General features: G+C 41.0%; 1 protein-coding gene across 1 annotated transcript; it reads right to left on the minus strand.

Moving 5' to 3' along the window:
* Nucleotides 1–958: 958 nt before the first annotated feature.
* On the minus strand, nt 959–27,239 carry LOC111150773 (aspartyl-tRNA synthetase 2, mitochondrial). The gene is made up of 17 exons (XM_022508366.1): nt 26,506–27,239; nt 25,776–25,875; nt 23,336–23,402; nt 22,450–22,551; nt 21,959–22,054; nt 20,786–20,909; nt 19,817–19,863; nt 18,554–18,660; nt 17,309–17,378; nt 15,776–15,955; nt 14,605–14,712; nt 12,636–12,698; nt 8,085–8,237; nt 5,010–5,228; nt 4,684–4,794; nt 2,643–2,718; nt 959–1,645 (listed from the first exon to the last, which is right to left on the minus strand). The coding sequence occupies exons 1-17, from the start codon at nt 26,624–26,626 to the stop codon at nt 1,431–1,433; spliced, it is 1,959 nt and encodes a 652-aa protein (XP_022364074.1). The 5' UTR covers nt 26,627–27,239; the 3' UTR covers nt 959–1,430.
* Nucleotides 27,240–27,491: the final 252 nt, after the last annotated feature.

Consider the following 27,491-nt stretch of genomic DNA (forward strand, 5'->3'; position numbering starts at 1 on the left):
AAAGAATGTCAAGGCAGAAGTGAAGATAAAGTAGAAAAGAAAACTTTCATTCATTAAGGCCTTGTTCATTTAATAATTATTAACTGATTATAAGCTTTTATGTCATAGAATGTATATGAAAATTACAATACCTTTGGTGTTCACTTTTCTATATATCTGAGGTTGGCCTAAGATCAATATTTTCAATTACTTAAATTGAGGAGAAGTGTTATTCATGGATTAATAGCAATTATTATTATTATTTTAAAATAATATGTATATTATTTATATATACATTTTATTTATTTTTTAAGATTTTATTTATTTATTTGATAGAGATCACAAGTAGGTAGAGAGGCAGGCACAGAGAGAGAGAGAGAGAGAGAGAGGAAGAAGCAGGCTCCCTGCTGAGCAGAGAGCCCGATGCAGGGCTCGATCCCAGGACCCTGAAATCATGACCTGAGCCGAAGGCAGAGGCTTTAACCCACTGAGCCACCCAGCATCCCAAAGATTTTATTTTTAAGTAATTTCTACACCCAATGTAGGTGAACTTACAACCCCAAGATCAAGAGTTGTATGTTCTACCCACTGAGCCAGCCAGGCACCCTAATAATTATTTTAAAAAATACAATCATAAATAGAATACTGATTAATAAAATTACTGTTTTCTTATGCTATAGATGTCAATTTTATTTAATCTTAGACTGTAAGATATATAGATATACCAGTTTACAGGTAAATAATACCATTATCTATTATATTTGTGTAATCCTTTATAGTTTTTCAAACTATTTTTATTCACAATTCCTTCCACATACATCATTTCCTCTGGTTCTGGCAAGAGGAGCCTGGTGAGGTAGCCAGGACAAGCAGCGTTCCCATTTCATATAAGCAGGAAAGGAGGCTTATATAATTTGCTCAAGGTGAAACACCAAGATTTTATGACTTTCATTTTGGTGATTTTTTTTTTTTTTTGGTATTCTATCATGATGCTTCTCACTATATTATGCTTATTGTTGAGATATCACTATTTAGCTTCCTTTACAGGACTCTCTTGATGAAGCTGGTTGAAATGACCCCCTCATCAATTGACTAAAGGGGCAAGCATCTCCCCACATTTCACATGGTCTGATTACTGATTACCTCTGTCTCAAGTAAACGATCTACTATCCAGGTATGAAAAACATGATGAGAAAACACTAAGCTATTATATTACTCAGACAAAGGGCCATTTTCACACCTGTCCAGGTAACAGAAACTATACAAAAGTCCCAAACAAAAAATCCTAGTAATGCGTGTTATCAAGTCAAAATTAGATACCTTCTATTTCTTTGTTGTGGTGAAGAATGTTGTCTGGATTCCTTCCCCCTGAAGACCTGCTCACCAGGCTTGTGGCAGCACTCTGCATCTGATTTCAGCCTTGGGAAGCCAAGCAGACAAAACTCAAAAGCTCAGCTTTCTGGATGGGATGGCTGATTCAACGAGCTCTTTTCTGCTTCTGAGTCTGCTGGCCAGGAGATCTGGATATGATAGGGCTTCAGTTCCTCAGGAGGGAGAGAATCTGGGGCATTGCTCATGAGGTCGTGCCCCCTGAAGGATTTGGGGAAGGCTATGACATCTCTGATGCTTGGTGCTCCAGTGACAAGGCATATCAGTCTGTCTAACCCTGGAAGTAAAATACAAAGGTAACAGATGAGAGTGGAATCTAAGGTTGGGAGTGACTAAGTTTTTCCACAAAGGCTGTAGAGAACTTTTAAATAAGAATCTTTAGTTGCAGCCAAGCAGAGTTCCCAGCCTTTTTTAGGGAACTTCTGTGTGTTTGAAAGGTTCTTTTCTGTCTTATCCTAGAAGAATGCCGAGGATGAATATTCACATGCTCAAATGAAGTGACAGCAATTAATGAGTCCTTAGCAAGGGTTTTCTAAAGGTTGACAAAAACCAGGTGCTGTGCAGGGCACTCCAAGAACACAAACGGAAGTCCTTGCTGTTGAGTGCCTACAATCTAGGTAAGCTTCCGAGAATTTCTCACACTCCTCGTTTGATAAAACCAGCAAGGTGAGCAACGACGGCAGAAGGGCACTGGCATGTTCCTGCTCTCACACAAGCTGAATACTACACGGAGCAGTGCCTTCCAGTCGCCTATGAATGCGTCTGTGAGCCCCCAGGGACTTGAACAATATTGACTTAACACTGAAGTTTTATTCTATTAAGAAATCTTTCAAGGGATGGCTGGGTGGCTCAGTTGATTAAGCCGCAGCCTTCGGCTCAGGCCATGATCCCGGGGTGCTGGGATCGAGTCCCACATCGGGCTCCTTGCTCCACAGGGAGCCTGCTTTCTCTGCCTCTGACTGCTTGTGCGTTTTCTCTCTCTCTCTCTCCCTCTCTCTGACAAAAAAAAAAAAAAAAGAAAAAAAAGAAATCTTTCAAGTGCAAATTATAAAGTTTTACCTTTAGCTGGTAAAGTACATATTAAAGTACATTTTAGAAGTACACTATATCAACGAAAGGAAAATAGAAACTTAAAATCTTACAGAATTCTTGGGCTCGCACCCTATCCTTTTTATGCCCTCCTCTCCACCTCTGCCCCTGCCTGGAAACTGAGCCCAAATTTGAGACATAAGGTTACGGAATGAAATTTAGCTTGTCAAAGGACAGTTGTTTACCTAAGGCAATTCCTCCATGAGGGGGCGCCCCAAAATCTAAAGCCTGGAGCAGATGGGAGAGCAAGTTCACATCTTCCTGAAATTCAAAACAGAATTCAATTTGAATACACACTGAGGGTCCACAGTAAGCGTAGATGCTAAAGGGAAAAAAAACGAGTTAAAAAAAAAACCACCTTCAGATTGTTTACGGTTTTGCAAGAGACTAGGACAAGTCACAGAATGAAACATGTAGAGAGATGCCTGGCACACAATAACGCAGCCAGTATTACACTGAGAATGGGGACAGGGTAGCGCCTATCAAGGACATGGAGGTGTGGGCTCAGAAGGGTAGGATAAAAAGCAGGAAGTGTCCTATCACAGGGCCAAGGTAAGAGAACAGTATTAAGAGAGGAAGAGCGTCTTCTCTGCTCAGCAGGGAGCCTGCTTCCTCCTCTCTCTCTATGCCTGCCTCTCTGCCTACTTGTAATCTCTGCCTGTCAAATAAAATAAATAAAATCTTTAAAAAAAAAAAAAGAGAGAGAGAGGAAGAACGTCAAATGCTGCTGGGAGGTAGGACAGCTTGGGGGCTAAGAACAGGCCGCTGGATCTGGTGGCTCTGCGAGTTAACTTATGTGGGGCAATGTGTGTGGAAATGTTGAAAGTGTGTCTGACGGTGGTTCTCTCCCCAGGCTACAGAGCTGAAACAAGAGGGGAGCTTTTAAGGAATGAAAGCGAAAGCCTCACACTTACAACCTTTCCTGTAATTGACCTGGGATGGAGTAGTGGGGTGGTCTTTTTTTGTTTGTTTTTAACAATTTCCACTTGATTCTGTTCCAGTGCGCAGCAGGGCTGAGAACCACGGGTGGTGGGGAAGAGGCAGAAGCCATGGATTCTCACTGACTCATTTAAGAAGCTTGACAATGAAAGGAAGGAAGAAACCTGGCTGGGAAACTGATGACTGGATGCCTTGAGTTGGGAGGAGAAATATTATGGGACGTCGCAATGTCCTCAAGGCTGATGGGGGGAGTCTGTGGTTTGGAGTTCTCCAACCCTGCCTTCAGTGAAGTTCCTCCATCCTAGGGGCACATGGGGGGCTCAGTCGTTAAGCGTCTGCCTCTGGCGTAGGTCATGATCCCAGAGTCCTGGGATGGAGACCCGCATGAGGTTCCCTGCTCAGTGGGAAACCTGAGTGGGGAGGGAAACCTTCTCCCTCTCCCACTCCCCCTCCTTGTGTTCCCTCTCTCACTGTGTCTCTCTCTGTCAAGTAAATAAGTAAATAAAGTAAATAAGTAAAATCTTAAAAAAAAAAGAAAAGTTCTTCCATCCTCCCTCACACCTGTTAGTTAATCCCACTAAATAATCGCTCAAGATCAGACTCTCCTTGGACAATTTTTTTCCTGAAATCTAACCTGGCCCTCCATCGAATCATCAAGAAACTGCAGTTTCTTAGGCCTGCATCTGTGGAGACTCTTCTTTTAAAAATCCTGATTATCCCACTCTCTGTCATATCTTATCACCCATATGAAATGATACAAAATTCTTTCAAGCCAGGCTCTTTATCTAGCATAATCAACACTTCCATGCATTTCTGACCACATCATTTTTTGTGCAGTGTGGTGGTTCGGAGGTTAGAAGCTTGGGCTCAAGAGCCACCTGGCCTGGATTCGAATAATGGCTCTGGTGACTTCTGTGCTGTGTGACTCCGGGCAGATTATCAATCTGCCTCGGTCACTCATCTCTAAAATGGGCAGAACAGGGTAATTGTGAGGATTAAATGTGTCTGTGCATATAAAGTACTTAATGCCCAGCACACAACGGTCCCTACTAATAAACGACTATTATGATCAATTACTTTTCAAAGTCTTACACTAAAGGTAGAGAGACAAGCCAACACTATTCTCTATCTAGTGAGTCTTTCATTCCTAACAAATTAAAAAAAACAAATCCCACAAACATTCTGGAAGGCAGCTATGCTCACCACTATACACATCAATGCTGGCTAGAACAACAAATATTCTGGTTAAAACAACAACAACAACAACAGGTTAGAAGATGATGTTACCTTCAGTAAAGTTGCCAGAACGTAGCGCTGGAGCTCTGCGTCATGAATTCGGATAGAACCCCCGCCTATCTCACTGCCATTTAAAACCAAGTCATAGTGTTGGCTACGGACCTACAAGATTCACAGAGCCTTTACGTTAGGGAAAATTTCTAATTTTCAGTTCTACAGGTTGAAGACAGTGCAGCTACTCAGAGACAATGTATTTACTATGTGCTCAAACCCAACCACCTCTCTGAGGCTTCCAGAACTGGGTGAGACTGTGAAATCAGACCATTTTTGCCTTTGTTTCCCCATTTCCTTTTTATGTGGAAGAACAGATATGGTACCTTCTCGGGTTCGGTGTATAAGAGCTGCAGGTCACTGTGGTGTGGAGCAGTGAATGGGTGGTGGGCTGACTCCAACTCTCCGGGATTTTCCTCCTTGGGAAGAAAGAGTGGGAAATCCACAACCCAAAGGAAAGAGAAGAGAGCTGGGTCACGTAGCACCAATCCTCTCGTTTCTAGAAGGTCAGCACATTCCAGTCGTAATTTTCCCAGCGCAGAGCACTGTAAACAGAAGATACGAATGTTGATTTAACCACTATGACAGAGTAAGCAGCAAATGACACAAGCTGGACTCTACAGCCAGGCCATCCTCTGAGAAGGGACTCAGACACTCTGAGCCTCTCAGGAGACAAAGAGTTGAGGATGATCGGATTGAAACATGGTTGAGAAGGACTGTCACACTCGGAAGATCGGGTGAGAATTTGGTAACACAGTGACAGAGGGCACAGACACCTGAGTCTGACTCACCTGGGCTGTATCTCGGTTTGGCTACTGACTCACTTCTCCACACCTTTTTCCGGAGGACCATGGAGAAAAACCAATCTACTCCAAAATGCTGCTGTGAACATCAAGAGAGATACCTACGGAGGCTGTTCTGTGATTATTCTCCTGACTGCTCCTGCGGGGTGCAGTGAGGCTCCAAGGGGTGCCTGGCACCCAGCTGATGGCCAGCAAATGTTGGCTATGATCAGAGGGGCAGTATGGGTAAGAGGTCCATTTAAGAGTGTGACTTTTGAAACCAGACTTCATAGGTTAGAAACCTGCTCCCCTACTGCCTGGTTGCATGTGAACACATTTCTAACCTCCATGCCTGTTTTCTTTCTTTCTTTAAAAAAAAAAATATTTTATTTATTTGAGAGAGCAGAGAGCACAAGCACACGGGTGGGGGGACAGGCAGAGGGAGAGGGAGAAGCAGACTCCCCACTGAGCAGGTGTCCAACGTGGAGCTCGATTCCAGGACCCTGGGATCATGACCTGAGCCAAAGGCCGACGCTTAACCCACTGAGCCACCCAGGCGCCCCCATGCTTCTGTTTTCTGATCTTAGAATGGTCCTTCTCTCCCATAAGGTTGGCATGAGGATTAAATGAGTTAACGTCCACAAAGTACACAGAACAGTGCTGAGCAAACAGAAGTGCTCACTACGATATGCGGAGCTTCCCTGAGAAAGGAAACCATGCCTAGAAACAACCACAGGGCCTATTCTAGCTTACATGTGCCCCTGGGGCACTTGACCTGTGGCATATTCAGAGTGCTAATGCTATTTCTCTTGAGTCCAATTTTTAGTTCTTTCAAGGAGTCCTAGCAGGAATTCAAATGGCACTTTCCTGAGAGAAGAACACCATCAGCTTCACCTCATACCAGGGGAAAGCAGAATGACCAGTAAGTTTGCAGCAGGGTATTTATACAATACAAAATCCCAAGTTCTTTTGTAAGAAACTCATTGACAGTAAAATTTGTAGTTAACTGGTGCATTCCCCAGCAAGTTTATCGGCGCTGTTCATGACGGTATTAAACAATAATGTTGATAAATGAATTCATTAAAAACATGACTGCGGGGGCGCCTGGGTGGCTCAGTGGGTTAAAGCCGCTGCCTTCGGCTTAGGTCATGATCCCAGGGTCTTGGGATCGAGCCCCACATCTGGCTCTCTGCTCAGCACAGAGCCTGCTTCCCTTCCTCTCTCTCTGCCTGCCTCTCTGCCTACTTGTGATCTCTGTCTGTCAAACAAATAAATAAAAATTTAAAAATTTAAAAAAACAAAACAAAACATGACTGTGGCATCAAACCAAATTTGTAATTAAATAGCTTTCTTTACCATTATGGCAGGTGAAGGGAAAGAGGGTTCCACATTTATTTACTTACTTATTCAAAAGAAATGTTTTAAAATTTTATTTATTGATTTATTTAAAGTAATCTCTATAGCCAACATGGAGCTGCAATTCATGACCCCAAGACCAAGAGTCGCATACTCTTTCGACTGAGCTGGCCCGGCGCTGGATAGTGGGTTACACTTTGCATTGAAACTGACCTCTGAAGCTTTTCCTTTGGAAGAAACAATGATATGTACAGCACAAATAAAAAAAGAAGAAGGGACTTGATAAAGTATTAATCAAACACCACTGCTATAAAGAAATCATATTATACTTTAGTGCAAACGTGAATTTATATCACACTTGACCTTTCCAATGTATTTTCGATATTCATGTTTGACTGACATTCCATCCTTCTGTACCTTTTACAGTGATCTCTATGGCTCAGTCCACTCCACAGATCTCCTGAAGGGTGGTGAGATGGCCAGGGCATGGCAGCACTCATCACCTCCCAGCAGCTGTTCCTGAGGAGGAAGGGTCTGGTCTTGACCAAGTAGGGCTGGAGATGTCTGCCAGCCCAGTAGCCTTCCAGCAGTCTGATCTCTCCCTCCACAGTTTTAGGAATGCATTATCTACAAAAGTTTGGGATTACCAAATCTTCCTAATCTACAAAACCTTGAAAGTGAAAACATTTTTTCACAGTCCTACAAGGAATACCAATGGCCCTTGACCTGAGTGGCTTTCCTAATCAGAGCCATATCTAATCTGTGTGAACAATGCCAATCATCACATCGTAATTATCACTGTGTGAGCAATTCCGATAGAGGCTGGGAGCTGATGAAGAAAACACTTCTTTGGATTTTTGTTTTTAAGTGCTTTTTAAGTGATTTTGTTTTTAAGCATTGTTTTTAAGTGCTGAAAGGTATTTATTAATAGAAAAACTCATATAGAGCAGCCCCATTTTATGAAATTAAGTCAATTTTAAATATGTATTATGTACACAGCATCAATAGCACAGCTGTTCACAGGTGGTGTTTCTTACTGCTTTCTTTCTTTCTTTTTTTTTTTTTAAAGATGTTATTTGTTTATTTGACACACAGAGAGAGATAGCGAGAGAGGGAACACAAGCAGGGGAAGTGGGAGGGGGAGAAGCAGGCCTCCCGCTGAGCAGGGAGCCCCATGCAGGGCTCTATTCCAGGACCCTGGGATCATGACCTGAGCTGAAGGCAGATGCTTAATCACTGAGCCACCCAGGCACCCCCTCTTACTGCTTTCTTGTGCTCCCCAGCAGTCAGCAGGACCACATCATCCTCTCGGATTTCCATTAGTCTGATTAGTCCCGATCTTTGCTCCTCCAGTATGGACTGAGCAACTGGAGAATTCCAGTTTCTACTGGCTTCTGGGAATACAGGTAAGACTTCCTGTGATAAAGAAAAAGACTTAGTTACATCTTTTTAAAAAGTGGGGGTGATTTATTTTTCTTGTCATAGAAAGATTTCTTGCTCCCAACAGGACACGAGATGATTTTCACTCCCTCCCTCAACCCCTTCAAACTGGTACTAGAGGAATTACAGATGTCATCTCACCATAATCAGAAACAAAAGGGAATAAAAGTTGGGGAGACACTGGCAAAGAGTTTTCTGCAAATCTGTGGCAGGCTGCAAGTGAACGGAATAGGAACGATTACAGGGAGCTCTGGCCTGGAGCGAATGGAGGCGTCTCAGCGCAGAAGGGATGGATTTTATCCTGCAGAAGCCCAGAGGGTAGGCTCAGGACTCCGATGAAGCTTTGGATTCTCAGGGTAGGGGCCAGTGGCTCTGCTGTTCCCCCTAAACTGAACGTACCCATTCACAAAGCCCCTCCAAGGACCCTGTATTCCTAACCATTTAAAAAAATATTTTTTTTTTTTTCCTTTAAGTAAGCTCTACACCCAATGTGGAGCTTGAACTCAGGAACCTGGAGATAGAGAGATCAAGAGTTGAATGCTCTACCAAGTGAACCAGCCAGCTTTTTAAATGCCTCATTCTGGAAGGTGAGGGGAGGACGTTCCGGGAGGTTGGGGGAGGATGGGTGAAACAGGTTATGGGGGTAAAGGCGTGCACGTGTGACGAGCACCGGGTATTGTAAGGAAATGCCGACTCACTAAATTGTAAACCTGAAACTAATATTATACTGCATGTTAACTGACTGGAATTCAAGAAAGAACTTAAAAAAAAAAAACCCACCTCATTCTAAATATATACAATCAACAGTTACCATACATCAAAGAAATGCTGCAGTATTTAAAAAAAAAAAAAAAGGACGCAAGAGGAAAGAGGTAGTTTAGGGACTGAATCCTCAAAAGGCCCTCAAAAATATATTCTATCAATAAAACCAGAATAAAATATGGAAAAGAAAAAGAAACAGCTACTGGGACTGAAACATGATTGCTAAAATGAATCAACAGAAGAGTTGAAGAAATTTCTCAGAATAAAAAGGAAAAGAAAATGGTGAGGAAGAACACAGGGAAAAAAAAAAGAGAGAGACATACTAGTTAAGTTACAAAAGGAGGTCCAAATATGGCTAAAAGAAATTCCAAAAAAAAGAGACTAGAGGGAATGATGAAGTCAAAACAATCAGTAATAGAACAATTTTCCACAAATGAAAGACATGAGCCATCATACTGAAACAACCCCTGTAGGGTACAACACATGAATGCAAAACGACCCAAACGTACACAAATTGAAATTCTGCAAGATTAAGGATCAGGAGGCTGAATGCTTCCAAAGGAAAACAAGCAGCTTTGCTGTGAAGGAACACATTCGTGTCAGCATCAGGCTTCTCATCAGTAATAGCAGGTACAACAGAAAAAAGCAATGCTTTCAGCAAGCTAAGGCTGTGCTGTCAAATACAGTAGCCACCACTCACACATACCTATTTAACTGAAATGAAATAAAATTAAAAATTCATCTCCTCAGGTAAACTAGCTTCATTTCAAGCACTGAATGGCTGCCCTGGCTAGGGTCTACCATATAGGATGACGCCGAAGCAAAACATTTCCACCAACAAGGAAGGTTCTGTTGGACAGCACAGAGTGAGGGCTCTTGTGAAAGAGAAAGTGGGGGTAAGGGCAGAGGAAAGAAACTTCAAGCCTACTCCCCATTAAGTGTGGAGCTGATGCAGAGCTTGATCCCATGACCCAGGAGATCATGACCTGAGCAGAAACCAAGAGTTGGAGGCTCAATTAACTGAGCTTCTCAGGTGCCCTGGGTAGCACTGTTCTAAAGGGATGTGACTGCAATTCTGAATTTTATACTAAGCCAAATTAGTCATCAAGAGTGAGGTTTTGAACATAAAGACATTTTTAGGCGAAGCAAGTGTATCTCTTGTGTGCTTTCTTAGGAAGTTACTTGAGGATCTACTCCAACACAAATAAGAAAGAGGAAGATCTGGGATCCAGGGAGAGTGGCTTCAACTCAAAAGAGGAATGAAGGAAAGGTCCAGAAAGACGGCTGTGCAGGAGGTATGGAATAACTAGGTAAGGCCTGTGTGTGGAAGCCTTGTCGCTTATGCAGACGTTAACAGATCAAGTTTAAAATGGATAAGTAAAAACAAACACAAACAAACAAAAACACCAGTATGCAGATATATTTCTAAAAAACGGAGACATTCTGGCTGGTGTGGGACTGGAGTGATGTGAGCTAGAGCACACACTTATGCATCTCATTAATCCTTTACTACTTGTGTGTGTGTTTGTTTTTGAAGATTTTACTTATTTGTCAGAGAGAAAGTGAGAGCGTGTGCACAAGCGGGGGGAGTGGCAGGCAGAGGGAGAAGCAGGCTCCCCACTGAGCAAGGAGCCCAATGTGGGACTTGATCCCAAGACCCTGGGATCATGACCTGAGCCAAAGGCAGACACTTAACGGACTAAGTCACCCAGGCATCCTACTACTTGTGTTTTTAACTCTGTGCATGTGCTATATTGCTAAAAATTCAGACACATATTTAAAAAAAAAAATCAAGTAAAAATAATACATTAAAAAAACAGAAGTGTTACCCATTTCTTCTATAAAAATCAGTTAATGAGAAATGGTAAAAAGGAAAAAAAGAACATGTAGTAAGAGTTTCATGAACTGAAGGTTACTGAAGTTAACCTTCCGGCTTATTTCCCGGTCCTGTCGTTACTAAGTGCAGACTCTAAACACTAGCAAGATAAAAGTAAAGAAAAAAATTGGAAGATCTAGAGTTGCCACTTATGAATTTTATCAAAGGCATAAAATAAACTTAAAACATTATCTGCTATTAGCATCATTTCATAAAAGAACATACGTCTTTACAATAAAGAACAAGGAGAAGTAGAGGATAATTCTTTAAATTCATTTAACTTTATGAAAAGCTTTTTATATTGCTCTGACTTTTCTCATTTTGCCTTGACCCATTTTGGAAACCATTATCTTAATCTTTCTTTCTTGTTGAAAAATCCCTTTAAGCCCGAGGTATGAGGCTTGGCTGTGGTGGTGGCAGAGGTGGGTGGTCCATTTTCAGTACACAAATACTGTATTTTTACATGGTTATGATCCGTGTTTATATAAAATTCTGTATTTTCCTTTTCTTACAAATCATTACAATATCAACATATCCCCCATGCTACAAACTCTTTGGAGACAAAGTTTTAAAAAAGGAACTTTAATCATATCAATTCCTTTGATTATACCTTAATTTAAGTATTCCCATATAATTTCATCTTATTCCTATTGTAAAGGATACTATAATGAGCATACTCTCTTCAGATTTAGAATGTATTCTACAAAGTATGTCACAGAAAGTTAATGACTCAGAGGGCATGACTATTTTTAAAGTTACTGATTCCGAGAAGGCTGAGACAATTTCCAGGTCCAGTGACAAGATAAGAAAGGCCCGTTTGCCACTCCCACTCCTCTGTAGTTCAGTTCCTCCATTCACCAAGCCAACAACACAAAATGTGTCTGTCAAAGGTGGATTCAGAATTTTAAAAATTCTGAATTTAAAAATCTTAAAAAAAAAATTTTTTTTAATTTTAAAAATTTTAAAAAAGGTACAGGAAGAACAATGAATACAGGCTTCCTTCAAGCCCTGGGCAAATGAGGCTCTAATCTAATCCTAACTGGATTAAAACTTCACACTTACTTATTTTTAAAAATAGTTTTACTTATTTGAGAGAGAGAGTGACAGAGTGTGAGAGCGAGAGAGAGCACCAGTGGATAGAGAAGCAGAGGGAGAAGCAGACTCCCCACTGACCAGGGAGAGCCCGACGTGAAGCCTGATCACGACCTGAGCTGAAGGCAGATGCTTAACAGTTTAACCAACTGAGCCACCCAGGTGCCCCTCCACATTTATTTTAAAAACTATGGTTGAGGGATGCCTGGGTGGCTCACTCGGTTAAGCTGCTGCCTTTGGCTCGGGTCATGATCCCAGGGTCCTAGGATCAAGTCCCGAATCAGGCTCCTTGATCAGCAGGAAGCCTGTTTCTTTCTCTGCTCTGCCTGCCACCCTGCTTGCTTGTGTGCTCGCTCTCTCTCTCTCTCTCTCTCTCTGACAAATAAATAAACAAATACAATCTTAAAAAACAAAACAAAAAAACTATGGTTGAATTTTCACATTCTGATCAATGGTGAATTCAACTAAGTCAAAATCTTAGAGTCTTGTCCTGGGATTAGAGGAACCTTAAAAGAAGAAAAGTAGAAGAATGGTCTGACATAGTAAGACCTCAAAAATTAGAGATTATATAAAGAGCTCAAACACTTATTAAAAATATGGAATCCCTAATAGGGAAAAAACAACTATTGTAATTAATTCCTTACCTGATTAAAATGGTCAGCTGCAAATTTTCTAATGGAGTCAAAGTCCTTCCTTTTTAAGTATTTCTGAAAAGACAGTAAACTCAGCTTCATAAACATGTCTATGGTATCAAATGGGCTACAAATACATTTTGTGTCCACCACAATAGGATTTAATATAAAATTTAATTTCTGCTTCCAAATGACAACATTTTAGAGCTTGTACAGGGCTTATTGTCCCCCTCTCCCCACAGTTATGTAGGAATCATTGGCAACGGCTGGAAACGTGGTCCACAGAAAAGCCTGCCTGTGGAATACGCAGGGATCATGTTCAAATCTTTACAACTGAATTGTGTAAGAAAAAACCATTTTCAGATCAGAAAGAGGACTCAGAATTTGCTTATTTCAGGTCACTTAAAATTCTTTGTATCTTACTTCTTTAAAGTTATCTCAATGCCTTTGTAACAAACACTAGGACTATCATCGTAACTAATATTCTCGGGGCACTAGACTAGGGATGGGAGATACGGAAAGGCAGAGACATGATTCACACTCCTGCACTTCTTATAGTCGGCTTGGGGAAGACTGGACATACTCAAATTGAGGCAAATAATACCAAGCAGTATATGTTAAACTGAGCTTACCTGAACGCATTCATTATGTCTGGGCTAGAGTACGGACACAAATTACTTTCCACTAACCATACGAAGTGAATAAAAAGTAATGAGACTGAATTCTTATTCCCACTTTGAATACACTAATATGCTCAAGAACACAAAGGAGTAGTCTTTCAAAACAGTAATTTTATCCAAAGTACTTCCAGAACCCCTCTTCTCACATCCTGTTCAACGCAGGTGTGCTAACTACGGAAAACAGACGTGTCTCATCACCTCAGAGTCGGGGTCTGCCTAGCCCAGCCGTTCTTTCTCCTGCCCTCACTTCCCCTCGTTTTGGCTTTTCACATTTCCACCTCCTCGCCCTCCTGCTGTTTTTTTTTTTTTTTTTTTTTTTAAAGATTTTATTTATTTATTTGACAGAGAGAGATCACAAGCAGGCAGAGAGGCAGGCAGAGAGAGAGGAGGAAGCAGGCTCCCCGCTGAGCAGAGAGCCCAATGCGGGGCTCGATCCCAGGACCCTGAGATCATGACCTGAGCCAAAGGCAGCGGCTTAACCCACTGAGCCACCCAGGCGCCCCCCTCCTGCTGTTATTAATGCAACTGAATGCAACCGAGACCAGAGCCCTCGGAAGACCCAGAACCAACATGCAAGGGTGATCCTGGAGCTGATATGGGCTGGGAGCCTTTGGGTAAACTGAGGCTGGAAGACATATGAATACTATTTCATGCTCATCACTGGTGGGAATGATCTCAAATGAAGTAGAAGAGACTTTATAGCCTTTTTAAAAAAGATTTTATTTATTTGTCAAAGAGAGAGAGACAGAGAGAGACCCCACAAGCAGGCAGAGTGGCATGCAGAGGCAGAGAGAGAGAAGCAGGCTCCCCGCTGAGCAAGGAGCCTGATGTAGGACTTGATCCCAGGACCCTGGGATCATGACCTGAGCCAAAGGCAGCGGCTGAACTAATTGAGCCACCCAGGTGTCCCTTTATAGCATTTTTTAAAAGAAAGACAAAAACTCTAGATCTTGAGTGTAAACTCACACTCACAAGGTTTTATTCTCTACTTTATATAAAAATATGTATTTTCTTTCTTTTTTTTTTTTAGAAGTGGGGGAGGGGTAAAGGGAGAGAGAGAAATCTCAAGCAGGCTCCATGCCCAGTGCAGAGCCCAACGTGGGGCTCAATGGTGGGACCCTAAGATCATGACCTGAGTTGAAATCAAGAATTGGACACTTAACCCACTGAGCCACCCAGGTGCCCTAAAGATATATATTCTTAAAAAAAGAACTCTTCTACTTGAAGTTTAATGTGCCGATGTTGAACATATTTACTTCCCGAATATATACTCTAGAGAAACAGAATTACGAGTCACTTACTGTTCCTTCAGAGACACGTATGGCTTTGACGGCTCCTTGGGGTTTACTAAGTGCGTCTTGAAGAAATCCAACCTTTGTATTTCTGAACAAATCACTAATATCTATGATCTATAATATGGGTAACAAAAAAAGTAAATAAATGTGAGGTAATTTTTATCTCAGAATTTTAAAAAACAAGAGTCTAAAAAAGCAAGTAGATCTTATTATGTTAAACATTTACAGAGTGCAGTCAGTTTTTAATGGGTTGGGCACTATGACAGGAGTTAATGTACTAATGTATTGTTCATCATTATTAATTCATTTAATCAGTATAACAAAAGTATGAGATATGCACTCTCATTATCCCCATGTAATACAGGAATAAACCAAGCACGGAGAAGAAAATAACTCGGCCAAGACAACCCGGAGCTGGAACTTAACTCAAGAACTCTGACGTAATTAGCACCCCTATTCCATATTACAAAAGAAGAAATAAGACATGGTTAAGTTGGCAGCTGTAAACAGGCAGTTAGAACATTCTGTGTATTTTTTTCATCCCAAGAATCGAACACTGCCTATTTATAGATGAAATGAAACTTTGATTTCTAAGGAATTTGCACTGAGAACTGAGATAGAGAAATGCCAACAGCATTATAGACATAAAGGGTCACTGCTTTCTAAGAGCAAATAAGGAGAGGCTTGTTAATGGAACTGCTCCATATAAATCCTACTCTTACCCCTAGTTAAAATATGTATAGATCTCAATAATTTGAATAAACATTTCCATATACTTGAGCTCTTTATAGGCTAGGGAAAAAGAATAAATCTTAATCATTTGTCTTCCAAGTGCCAGTTTAGCTTAAGAAAAATTAAAGAGGAAAGAATAGGTTTGTTTTTTTTTTCCTTTCAAGTGACCATTCATGTCCATATAATTACCTTAAGTTGTCAATAATAAAAACTTTATGGCAAGAACACCTTACTCTTGGAAACGGTCTTGGAGCATAGTAGATAGGACAAAAGTACTGTAGTGCTAACATGCTTTTATTCTCTCTTGTTCTAGTTTGGTAACAAGCTAAGGTAACAACAAAAAATATGATGTAACAATGTGTGTAACTGGTTGTAAATTTCAAAGTGGTTTAACAGATTGCAGGACGATGGTAGGACAGAGTCCTGGAAAAGTGAAGAGAAGTACCTTCATCCCAAAGCGAGTGTCAGGTTTATCAGTTCCATAGCTGGCCAATGCCTCAGCAAAAGTCAGAGAAGGAAAAGGAACCACCACAGGATCTTTGTCACTGGGCCAGGAATACTGGAGCAGGCCCTCAGTTAAACTCCGGATTCCAGTCTGGTCTACAAAAGACATCTCTATGTCAATCTGAAACCAAAATAACACAGGGAAACTAACTTGGACAGTCACAGTAGTAATATGTACATATTTATACATTCTGCTGGTTTCAAGTTACCACAGGATTCTGCACATAAATACTTAATCCATGGATGGGGGTTGGGAGGATATACTGCACATCTGTTTTGTGTCAGGCATTTTCCTAATGCTTTCAGATCAACCTGTTTAGTTCCCATCACTCTCCTCATGGCTTAAGGCTCGGAGAGGCTTTGTAACTTAACTGTGTACATGTGGTTAGTAAGTAGTGAAGCCACACTTGACCCCAGGTATGTCCAACTCCAAAGTTTATGATTTTTGCCCCTTTACCACACTGATTAACATGCAATCATATAAAAACCAAATCATGACAGCTTTGATGAGTCAGATTAAATGCCAACATACAGAAATCTTGGCTCTTAATGTACAAGGGATTTGTTTTAAAGAACTTTATCCTATGGTGCCTGGGTGGCTCAGTTGATTAAGTGACTGCTTTTGGCTCAGGTCATGATCCTGGAGTCCCAGGATGGGGTCTGCATTGGGCTCCCTCCCTCTGACCCTCTCATGCTCTCTTCTCTCTCTCTCAAATAAATAAATAAAATCTTTAAAAAAAAAAAAAAAAGAAGAAGAACTTTATCGTAGCAACACCATTACAACACTGCAGGAATCTTTGGCATTTCTTAGTTGATGATCATAAGCGTTCTAAGAAGGACACATTAAATGAATCAAAAATTAAATAGTGTCTCAACTGCAGGTTCGTTTAATTAAATATCTGATGGATAAAATGTGATAAGAAGTAAAGCACTGGCACACATTAGAGCTCTTGTGGGCTTGGTTCCAGACTGCTGCAATGAAGCAGAATCACAATAAAGTGAGTCAAATTAATTTTTTGGTTTCGCAATGCCTATAAAAGTTAAGTTTGTACTATGCTGTAGTCTATTAAGTGTGCAATAACATTATGTCAAAAAATATATGTACCATAATCAAAAAATACTTTATTGCTAGGAAATGCTAAACATCATCTGAGCTTTCAGGGAACCACAATCACTGATCACTGGTCAACAAAACAAATACAATAATGAAAAAGTTTGAAATATCGTGAGAATTACTAAAATGTGACATAGAGACACGAAGTGTGCAAATGCTGTTGGAAAAATGGTGCTGACAGACTTGCTCTGAAGGGTTGCCACAAAGCTTCAATCAGTAAACAACACAACGTCTGCAAAGGACAATAAAGCAAAGTACAACAAAACAAGGTCTGCCTACATATAAAAATTACTGCCCGGTCTTGAACTACTTGGCTGGAGCAAGGCTGACCAAGAGACAGAAGTGAGTATCACGCAGTACCTGAGTAAACTCGGGCTGTCGGTCTGGTCTCGAACCTTCATCTCGGTAACATCGGGCAACCTGAAAATATCTACAATTGAAAAATAACATGAATTGAGTCATGATTCTAGGAAGATACACATACTTTTCCCTAAAAGTTCTTGGCAGTGCAGTCTATGAAATAAATTAATAATGGTACCTAAGGGACATATGAAATTTTAAAAATTCTTCATGATGCTCTAAGCAGATGTACGGTAGACCCATAAGAAACTAACTAATCTATGCAGTTTTAAAAACATACAATGGCACCTTTCAATATTCATATAGTAGACTGGCATGCAAGGCAGCTTATGCCTCTTTATATAGACTCTTTTGCTCTGCCCAAATCAAAATACTTATTGCTCCATGAATACACTTGAGCTTTCTTGTGCTATGCCAGTCCCATTCGCATCTTCATCTGCTGGGATGCAGCACTGTCCCAGAAGGCCTTGCTCACAAAGTTGTTTAATAATATGTCCCCAAACAACGCCTAGTTTGCCACTGTCGACAAACTCACTTTTGGGTTCTATCACAGTTGGTTTATTTATTTATTACCCTACTCTGTCTTACTATATTCAGTAACTCCTGGAGAGCAAAATCTTTACTTTTTGTCTTTGTTCCTTTCTTTCTCTCTTTCTTTTTAGGTAGGTTCCATACCCACTTCGGAGCCCAATTCAGAGCCTGAACTCACGACCCTGAGATCAAGACCCAAGCTGAGATCAAGAGTCAGACACTTAACCGAGCCACCCAGGTGCCCCTAAAACTTTTGCTTTTTTTTTTTTTTTTAATTCCCTGCACATCTACTAGCATATAGCTTTGCACATGGCAGCTACCCAATACATCTTTACTAAATAATGACTACAAATGTTTGGGGTATTTTACAAGTATTTTCCAAATGCTCAAACATTTTCCACCTTCTTTTTTTTAAGATTTTATTTATTTATTTGACAGAGAGAGAGAGATCACAAGTAGACAGAGAGGCAGGCAGAGAGAAAGGGGGGAAGCAGGCTCCCTGCTGAGCAGAGAGCCCGATGCTGGGCTTGATCCCAGGACCCTGAGATCATGACCTGAGTCGAAGGCAGAGGCTTTAACCCACTGAGCCACCCAGGCGCCCCCATTTTCTACCTTCTTCTAAGAGATCAGATGATTTTGTGTTTCCTTTTTTTCCCCCCACCTTCCTCCCTTTTCTTTTTCTGACAACTTACTACTAGCACACAGAAGGCTCACCTGTCTAAACCACCAACCATCAGAAGCTGTTTAAACTGTTGAGGACTCTGAGGGAGACAATAAAACTTTCCAGGTTCCCTCGATGGTATTACAAACTCTTTCGCACCCTTTTAATGAGAGAAGGAGAGCAGAAATATGGTTAAAAAAAACCTGAACCTAAGACCTGGTGGAACTTGATACTTCAGCTCATCACAAATGAAATTAACTAAAGAGCAAATGATAGAGATCATCTCCTGCTCATCTTTTAGTGCTCCAAAAGGCTTGCACATAGTAGGCTTTTAACAATGTTTGTACATGGTAAGTAATAAACACGCTTGCTGAAATGAATTCCCAATTCTGTTATGATCTGAAAGAATTTTGTGCAATTCCTATCCAGTAATTGCTAACTGCTTTTTTAAACTATGTTTTTATAAGTCCACGGACTGTATAAATAACAATGTTTAGAAATGTCAATTTTTTTTTTATAAAGATTTTATTTATTTATCAGACACACAGAGAGAGAAATCACAAGTAGGCAGAGAGGCAGGCAGAGAGAGGGGGGAAGCAGGCTCTCCGCTGAGCAGAGAGCTGGATGCGGGACTCGATCCCAGGACCCTGAGATCATGACCTGAGCCGAAGGCAGAGGCTCAACCCACTGAGCCACCCAGGCACCCGAAATGTCAATTTTTTTAAAAAGATTTTATTTATTTATTTGACAGAGAGTGACACAGCAAGAGAGGGAACACAGGAGGAGTGGGAGAGAGAGAAGCAGGCTTCCTGCCAACCAGGGAGCCCGATGTGGGACTTGATCCCAGGACCCTGGGATCATGACCTGAGGCAAAGGCAGATGCTTAATGACTCAGCCACCCAGGCACCCTAGAAATGTCAATTCTTAATGAATAAGGAGTTTATTTTCTTTTAAATTTTTTATTTAAGTAATCTCTATACCCTATTTGGGGCTCGAACTCACAAGTCTGAGATCAAGAGTCACATGCTCTCCTGACTGAGTCAGCCAGGCACCCCACAAGAGGTTTATTTTTAAGGAAATAATTCATTATTGGTTTGCATTTATAAACATTAAGGGAAAGAAAACTCATGTAGGAGAAAAGTTCTGAGTCAAAATACCCATATAATTTTCTCCTCTCTTAACAAAACCCAGTTAATGTGACCACTGTCAAACAGTAAATATTAAAAAAATATAGCCACATGAATATAAAAACAAAGTGGTCCAATTTCATAACTAATAAGACACTATTGGTAGGTTGATTTAAGGGATATACATACCCCGGGAGTCCTCTTAAATAATGTCGGTGTTTCTATATCCACAAATCCTGAAAAGAGAGAAGCATCAGAATTTAATAATTAGGAATTTGTCAAATATGCTGTCTAGGGTACAGTTCAACAAATCTGAAACTCCTACATTTTAATTAGGAATTTTGCCTAAAAGAAGTTACCAAGCTCATTGAATACTGATTTCCACACAACCAAGATGGAAGCTTAAGATTTTCATAAAACCCTATTTGGCTCATAAAGTGACACTTTTGTTGTGAAATAATTCCAACTATTTGATGGATTCTTTACTGAATTGTTCTGTTTTCTAAATGTTCTGCTTGGATAGCAAAAATAACTCAAACATAGTAGAAACCCCCACCCGCCCAGGACTGATTGAACAGTTTCGTTTAATTCACAGGACATTTCTGAGCTCCCGACAAATTATTATAAACGTGATAAAGAATTAAGAAAACTCGGGGCGCCTGGGTGGCTCAGTGGGTTGAAGCCTCTGCCTTCGGCTGGGGTCATGATCCCAGGGTCCTGGGATCGAGCCCCGCATCAGGCTCTCTGCTCAGTGGGGAGCCTGCTTCCCTTCCTCTCTGCCTGCCTCTCTGCCTACTTGTGATCTCTGTCTGTCAAGTAAATAAATAAAACTTTAAAAAATAAAAATTTATAAACAACAAAAAAAAGAATTAAGAAAACTCACAAATAACAAGGGGCTTCTCTACCTTCCACACAGTATCTTTAAAAGACTGTATTTGTGACCTAGTAGAACGAAATTACGCTCTAAGTTACCAAATTATGCCCTAGGACAGAACACCTGGAAATGAACCTTTCTTCAAAAACTGCTTTACACATTAAGTAAATTCCAGACGTCTGACAACTTCTGACTCAATCGTGCTAAAGAGAAGATGCAATAAGACGTTGAATGAACAGAAGAGATGCTAAAAGTGCTTAAGAACTTTCAGGCATGTCCCTTACCGTGTAGATTACAGAGATACTCCCGCATTTTCATGACCATCTGGGATCTCAGTCGCAGGTTATACTGCATTTGGAAACTTCGCAAGTCTAAGTAGCGATACTGCAAACGAAGAGCCTCTGTTTTCTAAACAAATGGGAAGAATTTAATGTTTAAATATTTTTTGAATATTAAAAAGATATTAACTTTAATACAGAGCTTGGATTTTCAACAACTTCAGTTCTGTCTTTACTTTCCACCATTCACGAATACACCATCCTTAATTCCTACAGCTTCTAAGTTTGTTACTAGCATAGATTTTATGTTTTTTTTTACTCTTCATTATTATTATTACCCCTCATGGATCACAATTTGCCTACCCTCACTAAACACTTATCTGTTCATTTAAGCCCATAGTTGAGTCTTGAAAAATATATTTAAAGACTTCAACGATCGTTTCAAAATATGCACCAGAGTAGGGGGTGCCTGGGTGGCTCAAAGGCAGTTAAGCATCTGCCTTTGGCTCAAGCTATGATCCGGGTGTCCTGGGATCAAACCTTGAGTCAAGATCCCTACTGAGCTTCTCCTCTCTCTCTGTCATTCCCCCTGCTCATTCTCTCTCTCAAATAAATAAATAAAATCTTCAAAAATATATATACACCACAGTAAAAACAGCTATGACATTATTACCTGAGTGGAGCTACAAGTGTAAGAAATGCAAGGAACAGCAGAGGGCATCTCCACTGTGGTACTTGTAGGAATCAGTAAGGTTTGCTTATTTTCAAGCTGTAAATCTCTGCATCTCTCTGCACTGACAACTTTTTAATCAGAAATACAACTGTCATTTCTTTGTGAAAGCTTAGCTGGAGGAAAACTGTATATTTCCTTCCCCCCCCCCCCAAAATGTCAGCCCTGTAATTATATTGCTTTTTCTAACTAAAAGATGAAGTATTGAGAATTTAAGATACTCATAAGATACTCTATTTTATTAATAAAAGAGGATGGGATGTCTGGGTGGCTCAGTTGGTTAAGCGTCTGCCTTCAGCTCAGGTCATGGTCCCAGAGTCCTGGGATGGAGTCCCACATTGGGCTCAGCGGGGGGCCTGCTTCTCCTTCTCCTTCCGCTGCTTCCCCTGGTTGTACTCTTTCTCTCTATCAAATAAATAAATAAATCTTAAAAAAACAGAGGATGGCACCTTCACAAAGTCCTTAATTTCAAAGGGCAGCTTCTTGCAGGAATTCAGAAGTTCAGCCGTCTTAACTTTGATTTCGATCTCACCTGTTGGCATTTTCTTAAAGAGAGAGAAAAGACCTATTTTTAAAAAAAAAAAAATCTCTCATCAGGACAAGTACACAGTGGTCATTTGTAAAACGCATGCACTTATTTACATATGTAAAGTGTGTGGGTGCTTGGAGGGCAGAGTCTAAAGCATCCCTGTCTGTGTGTGGCTTTGACATTCTTATGCGTATCTGGGGCCGATGTGCTCACTGACAGAGGTCTTAACATGCCTGTGCACATTGGTGTGTGCTTCTGGTGAAGATTTTGGAATCTGCAGGTTCATTTGTAGAACCTGCAGAACTTTCAGTGCCTGATGTCTAATAGGTACTTGGTCGCTGCTGCCTGAATGTGTAGACAGTGCACAGGTATACAGGTAAAATTTACATAGACCGCTTCTAAACTACTAACTGGATTCTCTTGTCCTGGAGGTCGGGAAATTACTGTCCCAGATACTTGCACCACAGATTCCACGGGGGCTTCACAGAGAATCTTCCTCACAGAAGCAGCTGACTACAGAATGAGAGAGAAAAACAGTTCCGACAAACAAATGAGTTTAAAGGAATATGTAGTAACTGCAGTCTATGGTTTAGAAAAATATTAACACTCATAGTTAGATTGCCATAAATACTGGGGCTGCCCTTAATGACTTTCTCAAAGAATTTTGTAAACTGCATCCCCATTTTGACTATACATAATATACCAGGTAAAAACTATTAGTTAAGGGTTTTAGAATTGTTTTCCTTAAAGGAAAATAAGGAGAAGAATGATCGATGGAAACAATTCCTACATACTTTTAAGGCAACTGTCTCCAGAGTTAGCTTAGGGACAGTTACATCCAATAGCAATAATGGAGTCCAACTGAAAGGAACTCTCCTGGGTGCCTATGTTCGTCTATGAATCTTGATCCCTGAAAGTTAATTCATTGCTCTTTACTTACTTCAAAGACTAAGAACTGAGTAAACCATATGTTTGTTGGGTATACATGCATTTGTAAACATTACAAGACAAACCAATATTGCCCAACAAGCATGATGAGAGATATTTTATCTCATTTTTATGGTAAATTTTTTTGAGCTGGTAGTACCCTTCACATGGCTCAAAATTCAAAGGGTATAGATAGATAGACAGTAAAAAGTTGCCTTTCCCAGAGATAACCAATGTATTATTCCTGGAACATTTCATCACACACACACACACACACACATACACACACACATGCTTATCCAACATACTTAGCTTACTCTACCACAGCATCAAAGAGGCTTTCAGATAATAATAGGAATCCTTCGATTACCTCCTCCTGGGGAATGACAACTTGAACAAGCCCTTGGAAATCTCTTAGGACCAGGAAGATGTTTTGCCTGATCAATGAAGAAAATGAACATGTGAGGACAAAAATCTCTGAGCGAAAAATTTAAGCAGGCAAAACAACAAACAAACAAAAATGCATGCAATTTCCCATGTTCTTTTTATAATAAATAATTATATGTTTTCATTATGTGCTACATTCATGCAATTATCTATATAAATTTATTAATGTAAAAAAAACCAGACTTTGCATTTGTTATTTTCTTAATCTTCTGTTTATAAATTTTTTTAAAAAGATTTTATCTATTTATTTGAGAGAGAGCTCACAAGCAGGGGGAGCAGCAGAGGAGCAGAGGGAGAAGGGGAAGCAGGCTCCCCACTGAGCAGGGAGCTCCAACACCAGGTTCTGATCCCAGGATCACGACCAGAGCCAAAGGCAGCCATTCAACCAACTGAGCTGCCCAAGATGCTCCTGTTTTTTTAAAAAATGGGAGTTCTTCATTGGGCTTCCTGCTGTGTGGGGAGCTTGCTTCTCCCTCTGCTTGCCACTCCCCCTGCTTGTGCTTGTTCACTCCCACTCTCGTTCTCTCTCTGACAAATAAATAAAATCTTTATTTTTTTTTTTAAAGATCTTATTTATTTGACAGAGAGAGAGAGAGATCACAAGTAGACAGAGAGGCAGGTAGAGAGAGGGGGAAGCAGGCTCCCTGCCGAGCAGAGAGTCAGATGTGGGGCTCGATCCCAGGACCCTGGGATCATGACCCGAGCTGAAGGCAGAGGCTTAACCCACTGAGCCACCCAGGCGCCCCTAAATAAAATCTTTAAAAAAAATTTTTTTTAAAAAAATAAACTCCATTCCACAAGAAGGGCTTGAAATCACACTCTGCCCACTGAGCCAACCAGGCACCCCAGGCTTTTCATTTTCAATTTCAATTTTTACTGGTTATACATGCAGCTAATGTTATCCAGCTGGCTTGTTAGTAACAGGCAAATTTTTAATTTTCATTGGCTTAAGTCTTTATAAGAAAATTTTATTAAATTTGGAAACTTTTCAAGTATTAAAATCCGAAGATATTTTAGGATATTAGAAATATCCAATTGGTCATTTCTTAAATATAGAAATATAAACTCTTTTCTCTTTCTTTTCCTTTTTCTTTTTTTTCTTTTTTAGGATTTTATTTATTTGAGAGAGAGAGAGAGTATAAGGAAGGGGGAACAGCAGGAAGAGAGAGAGAGAGACAAACAGGCTCCCCGCTGAGCAAGGAGTCCATAGTGAGGCTTGATCTCAGAACCCTGGGATCATGACCTGAGATGAAGGCAGACACTTAACCGACTGAGCCACCCATGTGTCCTTATAAACTCTTTTCTTAAAAAATACAACTATAATTTTTTACAGGTGGTCCAAGTACTAATACTTCCACAAACCATCAAGAAGGTTCCCCAAATCCCAACATTTTAGTGTTCAACCCGCACTTCTTATACTATCCTTAGGACCAGGCAGGTACAGAAAACCTCTCTGGATTTTGAGTTCAGAAGTCACCACATTTATGGGTCAAATATCCACCCATTTGGAGCATACTCTTTTTTTTTTTTTTTTTTTTTTTTGAGGATTTTATTTATTTGTCAGAGAGAGCACACAAGTGCAAAGTACAGGGAGTGGCAGGCAGAGGGAGAAGCAGGCTCCGTGCTGAGCAAGAAGCCTGACGTGGGACTCCATCCCAAGACCCTGGGATCATGACCTGAGCCAAAGGCAGATGCTTAACCGTCTGAGCCACTCAAGTGTCCCCCTTTGGAACATATTCTTCAGGAAGGCCACACAGTCTCTGTATTTTGGAACTCTTCATTGTTAATTAATGTACTATTCAGGTATGTGCTAGAATATCGAGATGAACAACAAAATAGGCTTTAATCTTAACGAATCTCTGTTCATGTTTTTAGGCTTTTTCTCTACCTAAATTTAGAATAATAAAACTTTTTCATGCTATTGAAGCTACCAGCTGGCCCACTCCCAATTACTGCTCCTAGAAACTCCTCAACTTGAGTAGGCTAAGGGACATTTCAGTCCACTGGTGGAACACGTGTTATTACACCCTTCAACACATGCCACTCCAGTGACTCTATTTGGGTCTTGCAAAACAGATCTGAAAACTCAAGGAATTCTGAGAATCCTGCAGGAGTTGCAAAGCTTTTGCTGTTCTGATTGGAAACTTTAATAAAAGTTTGGAATTGACTGGGGGAAAACAACCTCCAGTCATTCTTTTGGGGGAGGGAGGGGCAGGAAGCTTATCTTAAGCAGGCAGATTCCAACACAGGGCTCTATCTCAGGACTTTAAGATCATGACCTGAGCAGAAATCAAGAGCTGAAAGCTTAACTGTCTCAGCCACCCAGTCACCCCTCACCACCAGATACTCGTAGGCCAGTTTACCTTCGGTACTGAATCCATCCACACAAAGTGACTTCTTGGCCTACGTGAGAAGAACGCAACTCTCCACACGTGTTGGTCCGAGCAACAAAGCTACTGAATTCTTTAAAGAAAAGCAAGATTAAAAACATATTATTTCCAAATTGCTTGAAAATAAAGACCCTGAAATTATATGATCTTAAGTATTTAATGTCTATGAATGGAATTTATAAATTAAGTTCAAGTGTGTAATTTGATTCAGTCATTATTAAATTTACCTGCAGATGTGTCAAAATCCAAGTGAATTAACGGTCTTACTGTATAGTTTTGCCCTGCATTAGGAAATGTAAATTTTGATCACATAGCATTTGCATTGAGACCTAAAATTACTCTATTCTCAATAGTGCACATTCCTTTCCAAAATGAAATGAGGTTTTGGAAATAACAGAAGTTTGATGGTATGAATCTAGAGTGAAACCGGTCACTTGCACGACAGAAAAGACTATACGAAACACTCTCAAACGTTAAAGAATTTTTTAGGCTTATTAACAGCATCAGCTAAAAGCAGAACTCATGTGGTTACTTTTTAAAACTCCAGAGAAAAACTGACATTGTAAGAAATGGAGAGTGAAAGATCTGCCTCTACACATAAAGCTATCCAGTTCAGACTACAGGGAAATGGAGTAAGAGCACTCTGACTGCAAAGACCAGGAAGAAGTACTGTTTAGAGGACAGGGCCCCTCACTGCTTTCACCTGGAATTCTCCTCTGTGAAGTGAGCACCAGCGTTCTGGAGAGAGAACTCCGGATCAGGTGGGTGATCCTTTCGGTGGGTGTGGAAAAACCCCTGTAGAGCCGACTTAACCAACAGAACATGTTGGAGCCACTGGATGGCAAGAGACACTCAGGAATCCCAAGCAGCCGGTGCTGGATGATGGTCGAAAGTCAGTTTTGGAAATAGACACAAATCCCTTAAAATGCTAGTTGTTTTCGCTCTCTTCTCCAATATTTAAGCCCTCCTTCGCTGAACATTCAAGTACACGTGTCTAGAAACTAGATAAATCTGCAAGTTCTTTGGGGCCCCTGGAGAATGGGTAGGGGAAAGCTCCTTTTTCCATCTCAGTGCATCAGTTTCCACTTCTAACCAACAGAACTGCGGCCAGAAGAGCCGACAGAACCCTTCCACACAGCAGGGCAAAGGGGGTCTCCGCGACCATGCAGAGGCGAATGGGCTGATCACTAGGAGCACGCCCTTCCTCTCCTTCCACGCTTCCCCGAAGGTCCCCGCAGGCCGAACTTGGGATACAGCAAGGAACTCGGCCTCAGGTTTCAAATCTCCCAGACCTGGCGGCCGGCCTCCGGTCTTCAGAAACAGGAAGGCCAGCAAACCCAAAACTTTCGCACATCCAGTACCCAAACGCAGACGACCGCTGAGAGACAAACACTCCTTGTTCCGCCTGAAAGCGCCCAAGATTCGGTGAAGGCATTCAACCAATCAGAGCAGAGGTGCCGTCGCCATGCTTATTATGGGCGGAAATTTGCCGGAACGCTTCACGCAGGTAGAAAAGTTCTGAAGACTAACGCATCGCTATTAGCCACGTTGACAATTACGGTCAGGTCGCTCGACTTCAGTTAAAATGGCGACCGTAGTAGCTTCACTAACGTGTAATCCGTACCAGGGAGGCTTCCGGCGTCCGGCCGCAGAGCGAGACGGGAAACTATTTTAAACTGAGGCGGCGGC

The sequence above is a fragment of the Enhydra lutris genome, unplaced genomic scaffold (genome assembly GCF_002288905.1).
Source record: "Enhydra lutris kenyoni isolate GAN:26980312 unplaced genomic scaffold, ASM228890v2 scaffoldscaffold24, whole genome shotgun sequence".
NCBI classification, from domain to species: Eukaryota; Metazoa; Chordata; class Mammalia; order Carnivora; family Mustelidae; genus Enhydra; species Enhydra lutris.

What these genes read in the sequence shown, in the direction of transcription:
- LOC111150773 (XM_022508366.1), bottom strand. Translation starts at nt 26,626, where the DNA reads ATGTTCTGTTGGTTAAGTCGGCTCTACAGGGGTTTTTCCACACCCACC. An exon ending in GGATGGATTCAGTACCGAAG is followed by an intron (nt 23,403 to 25,775) that starts GTAAACTGGCCT and finishes TTCATTGATCAG; the next exon opens with GCAAAACATCTTCCTGGTCC. An exon ending in CAGCTGACCATTTTAATCAG is followed by an intron (nt 8,238 to 12,635) that starts GTAAGGAATTAA and finishes TCTTTATCACAG; the next exon opens with GAAGTCTTACCTGTATTCCC.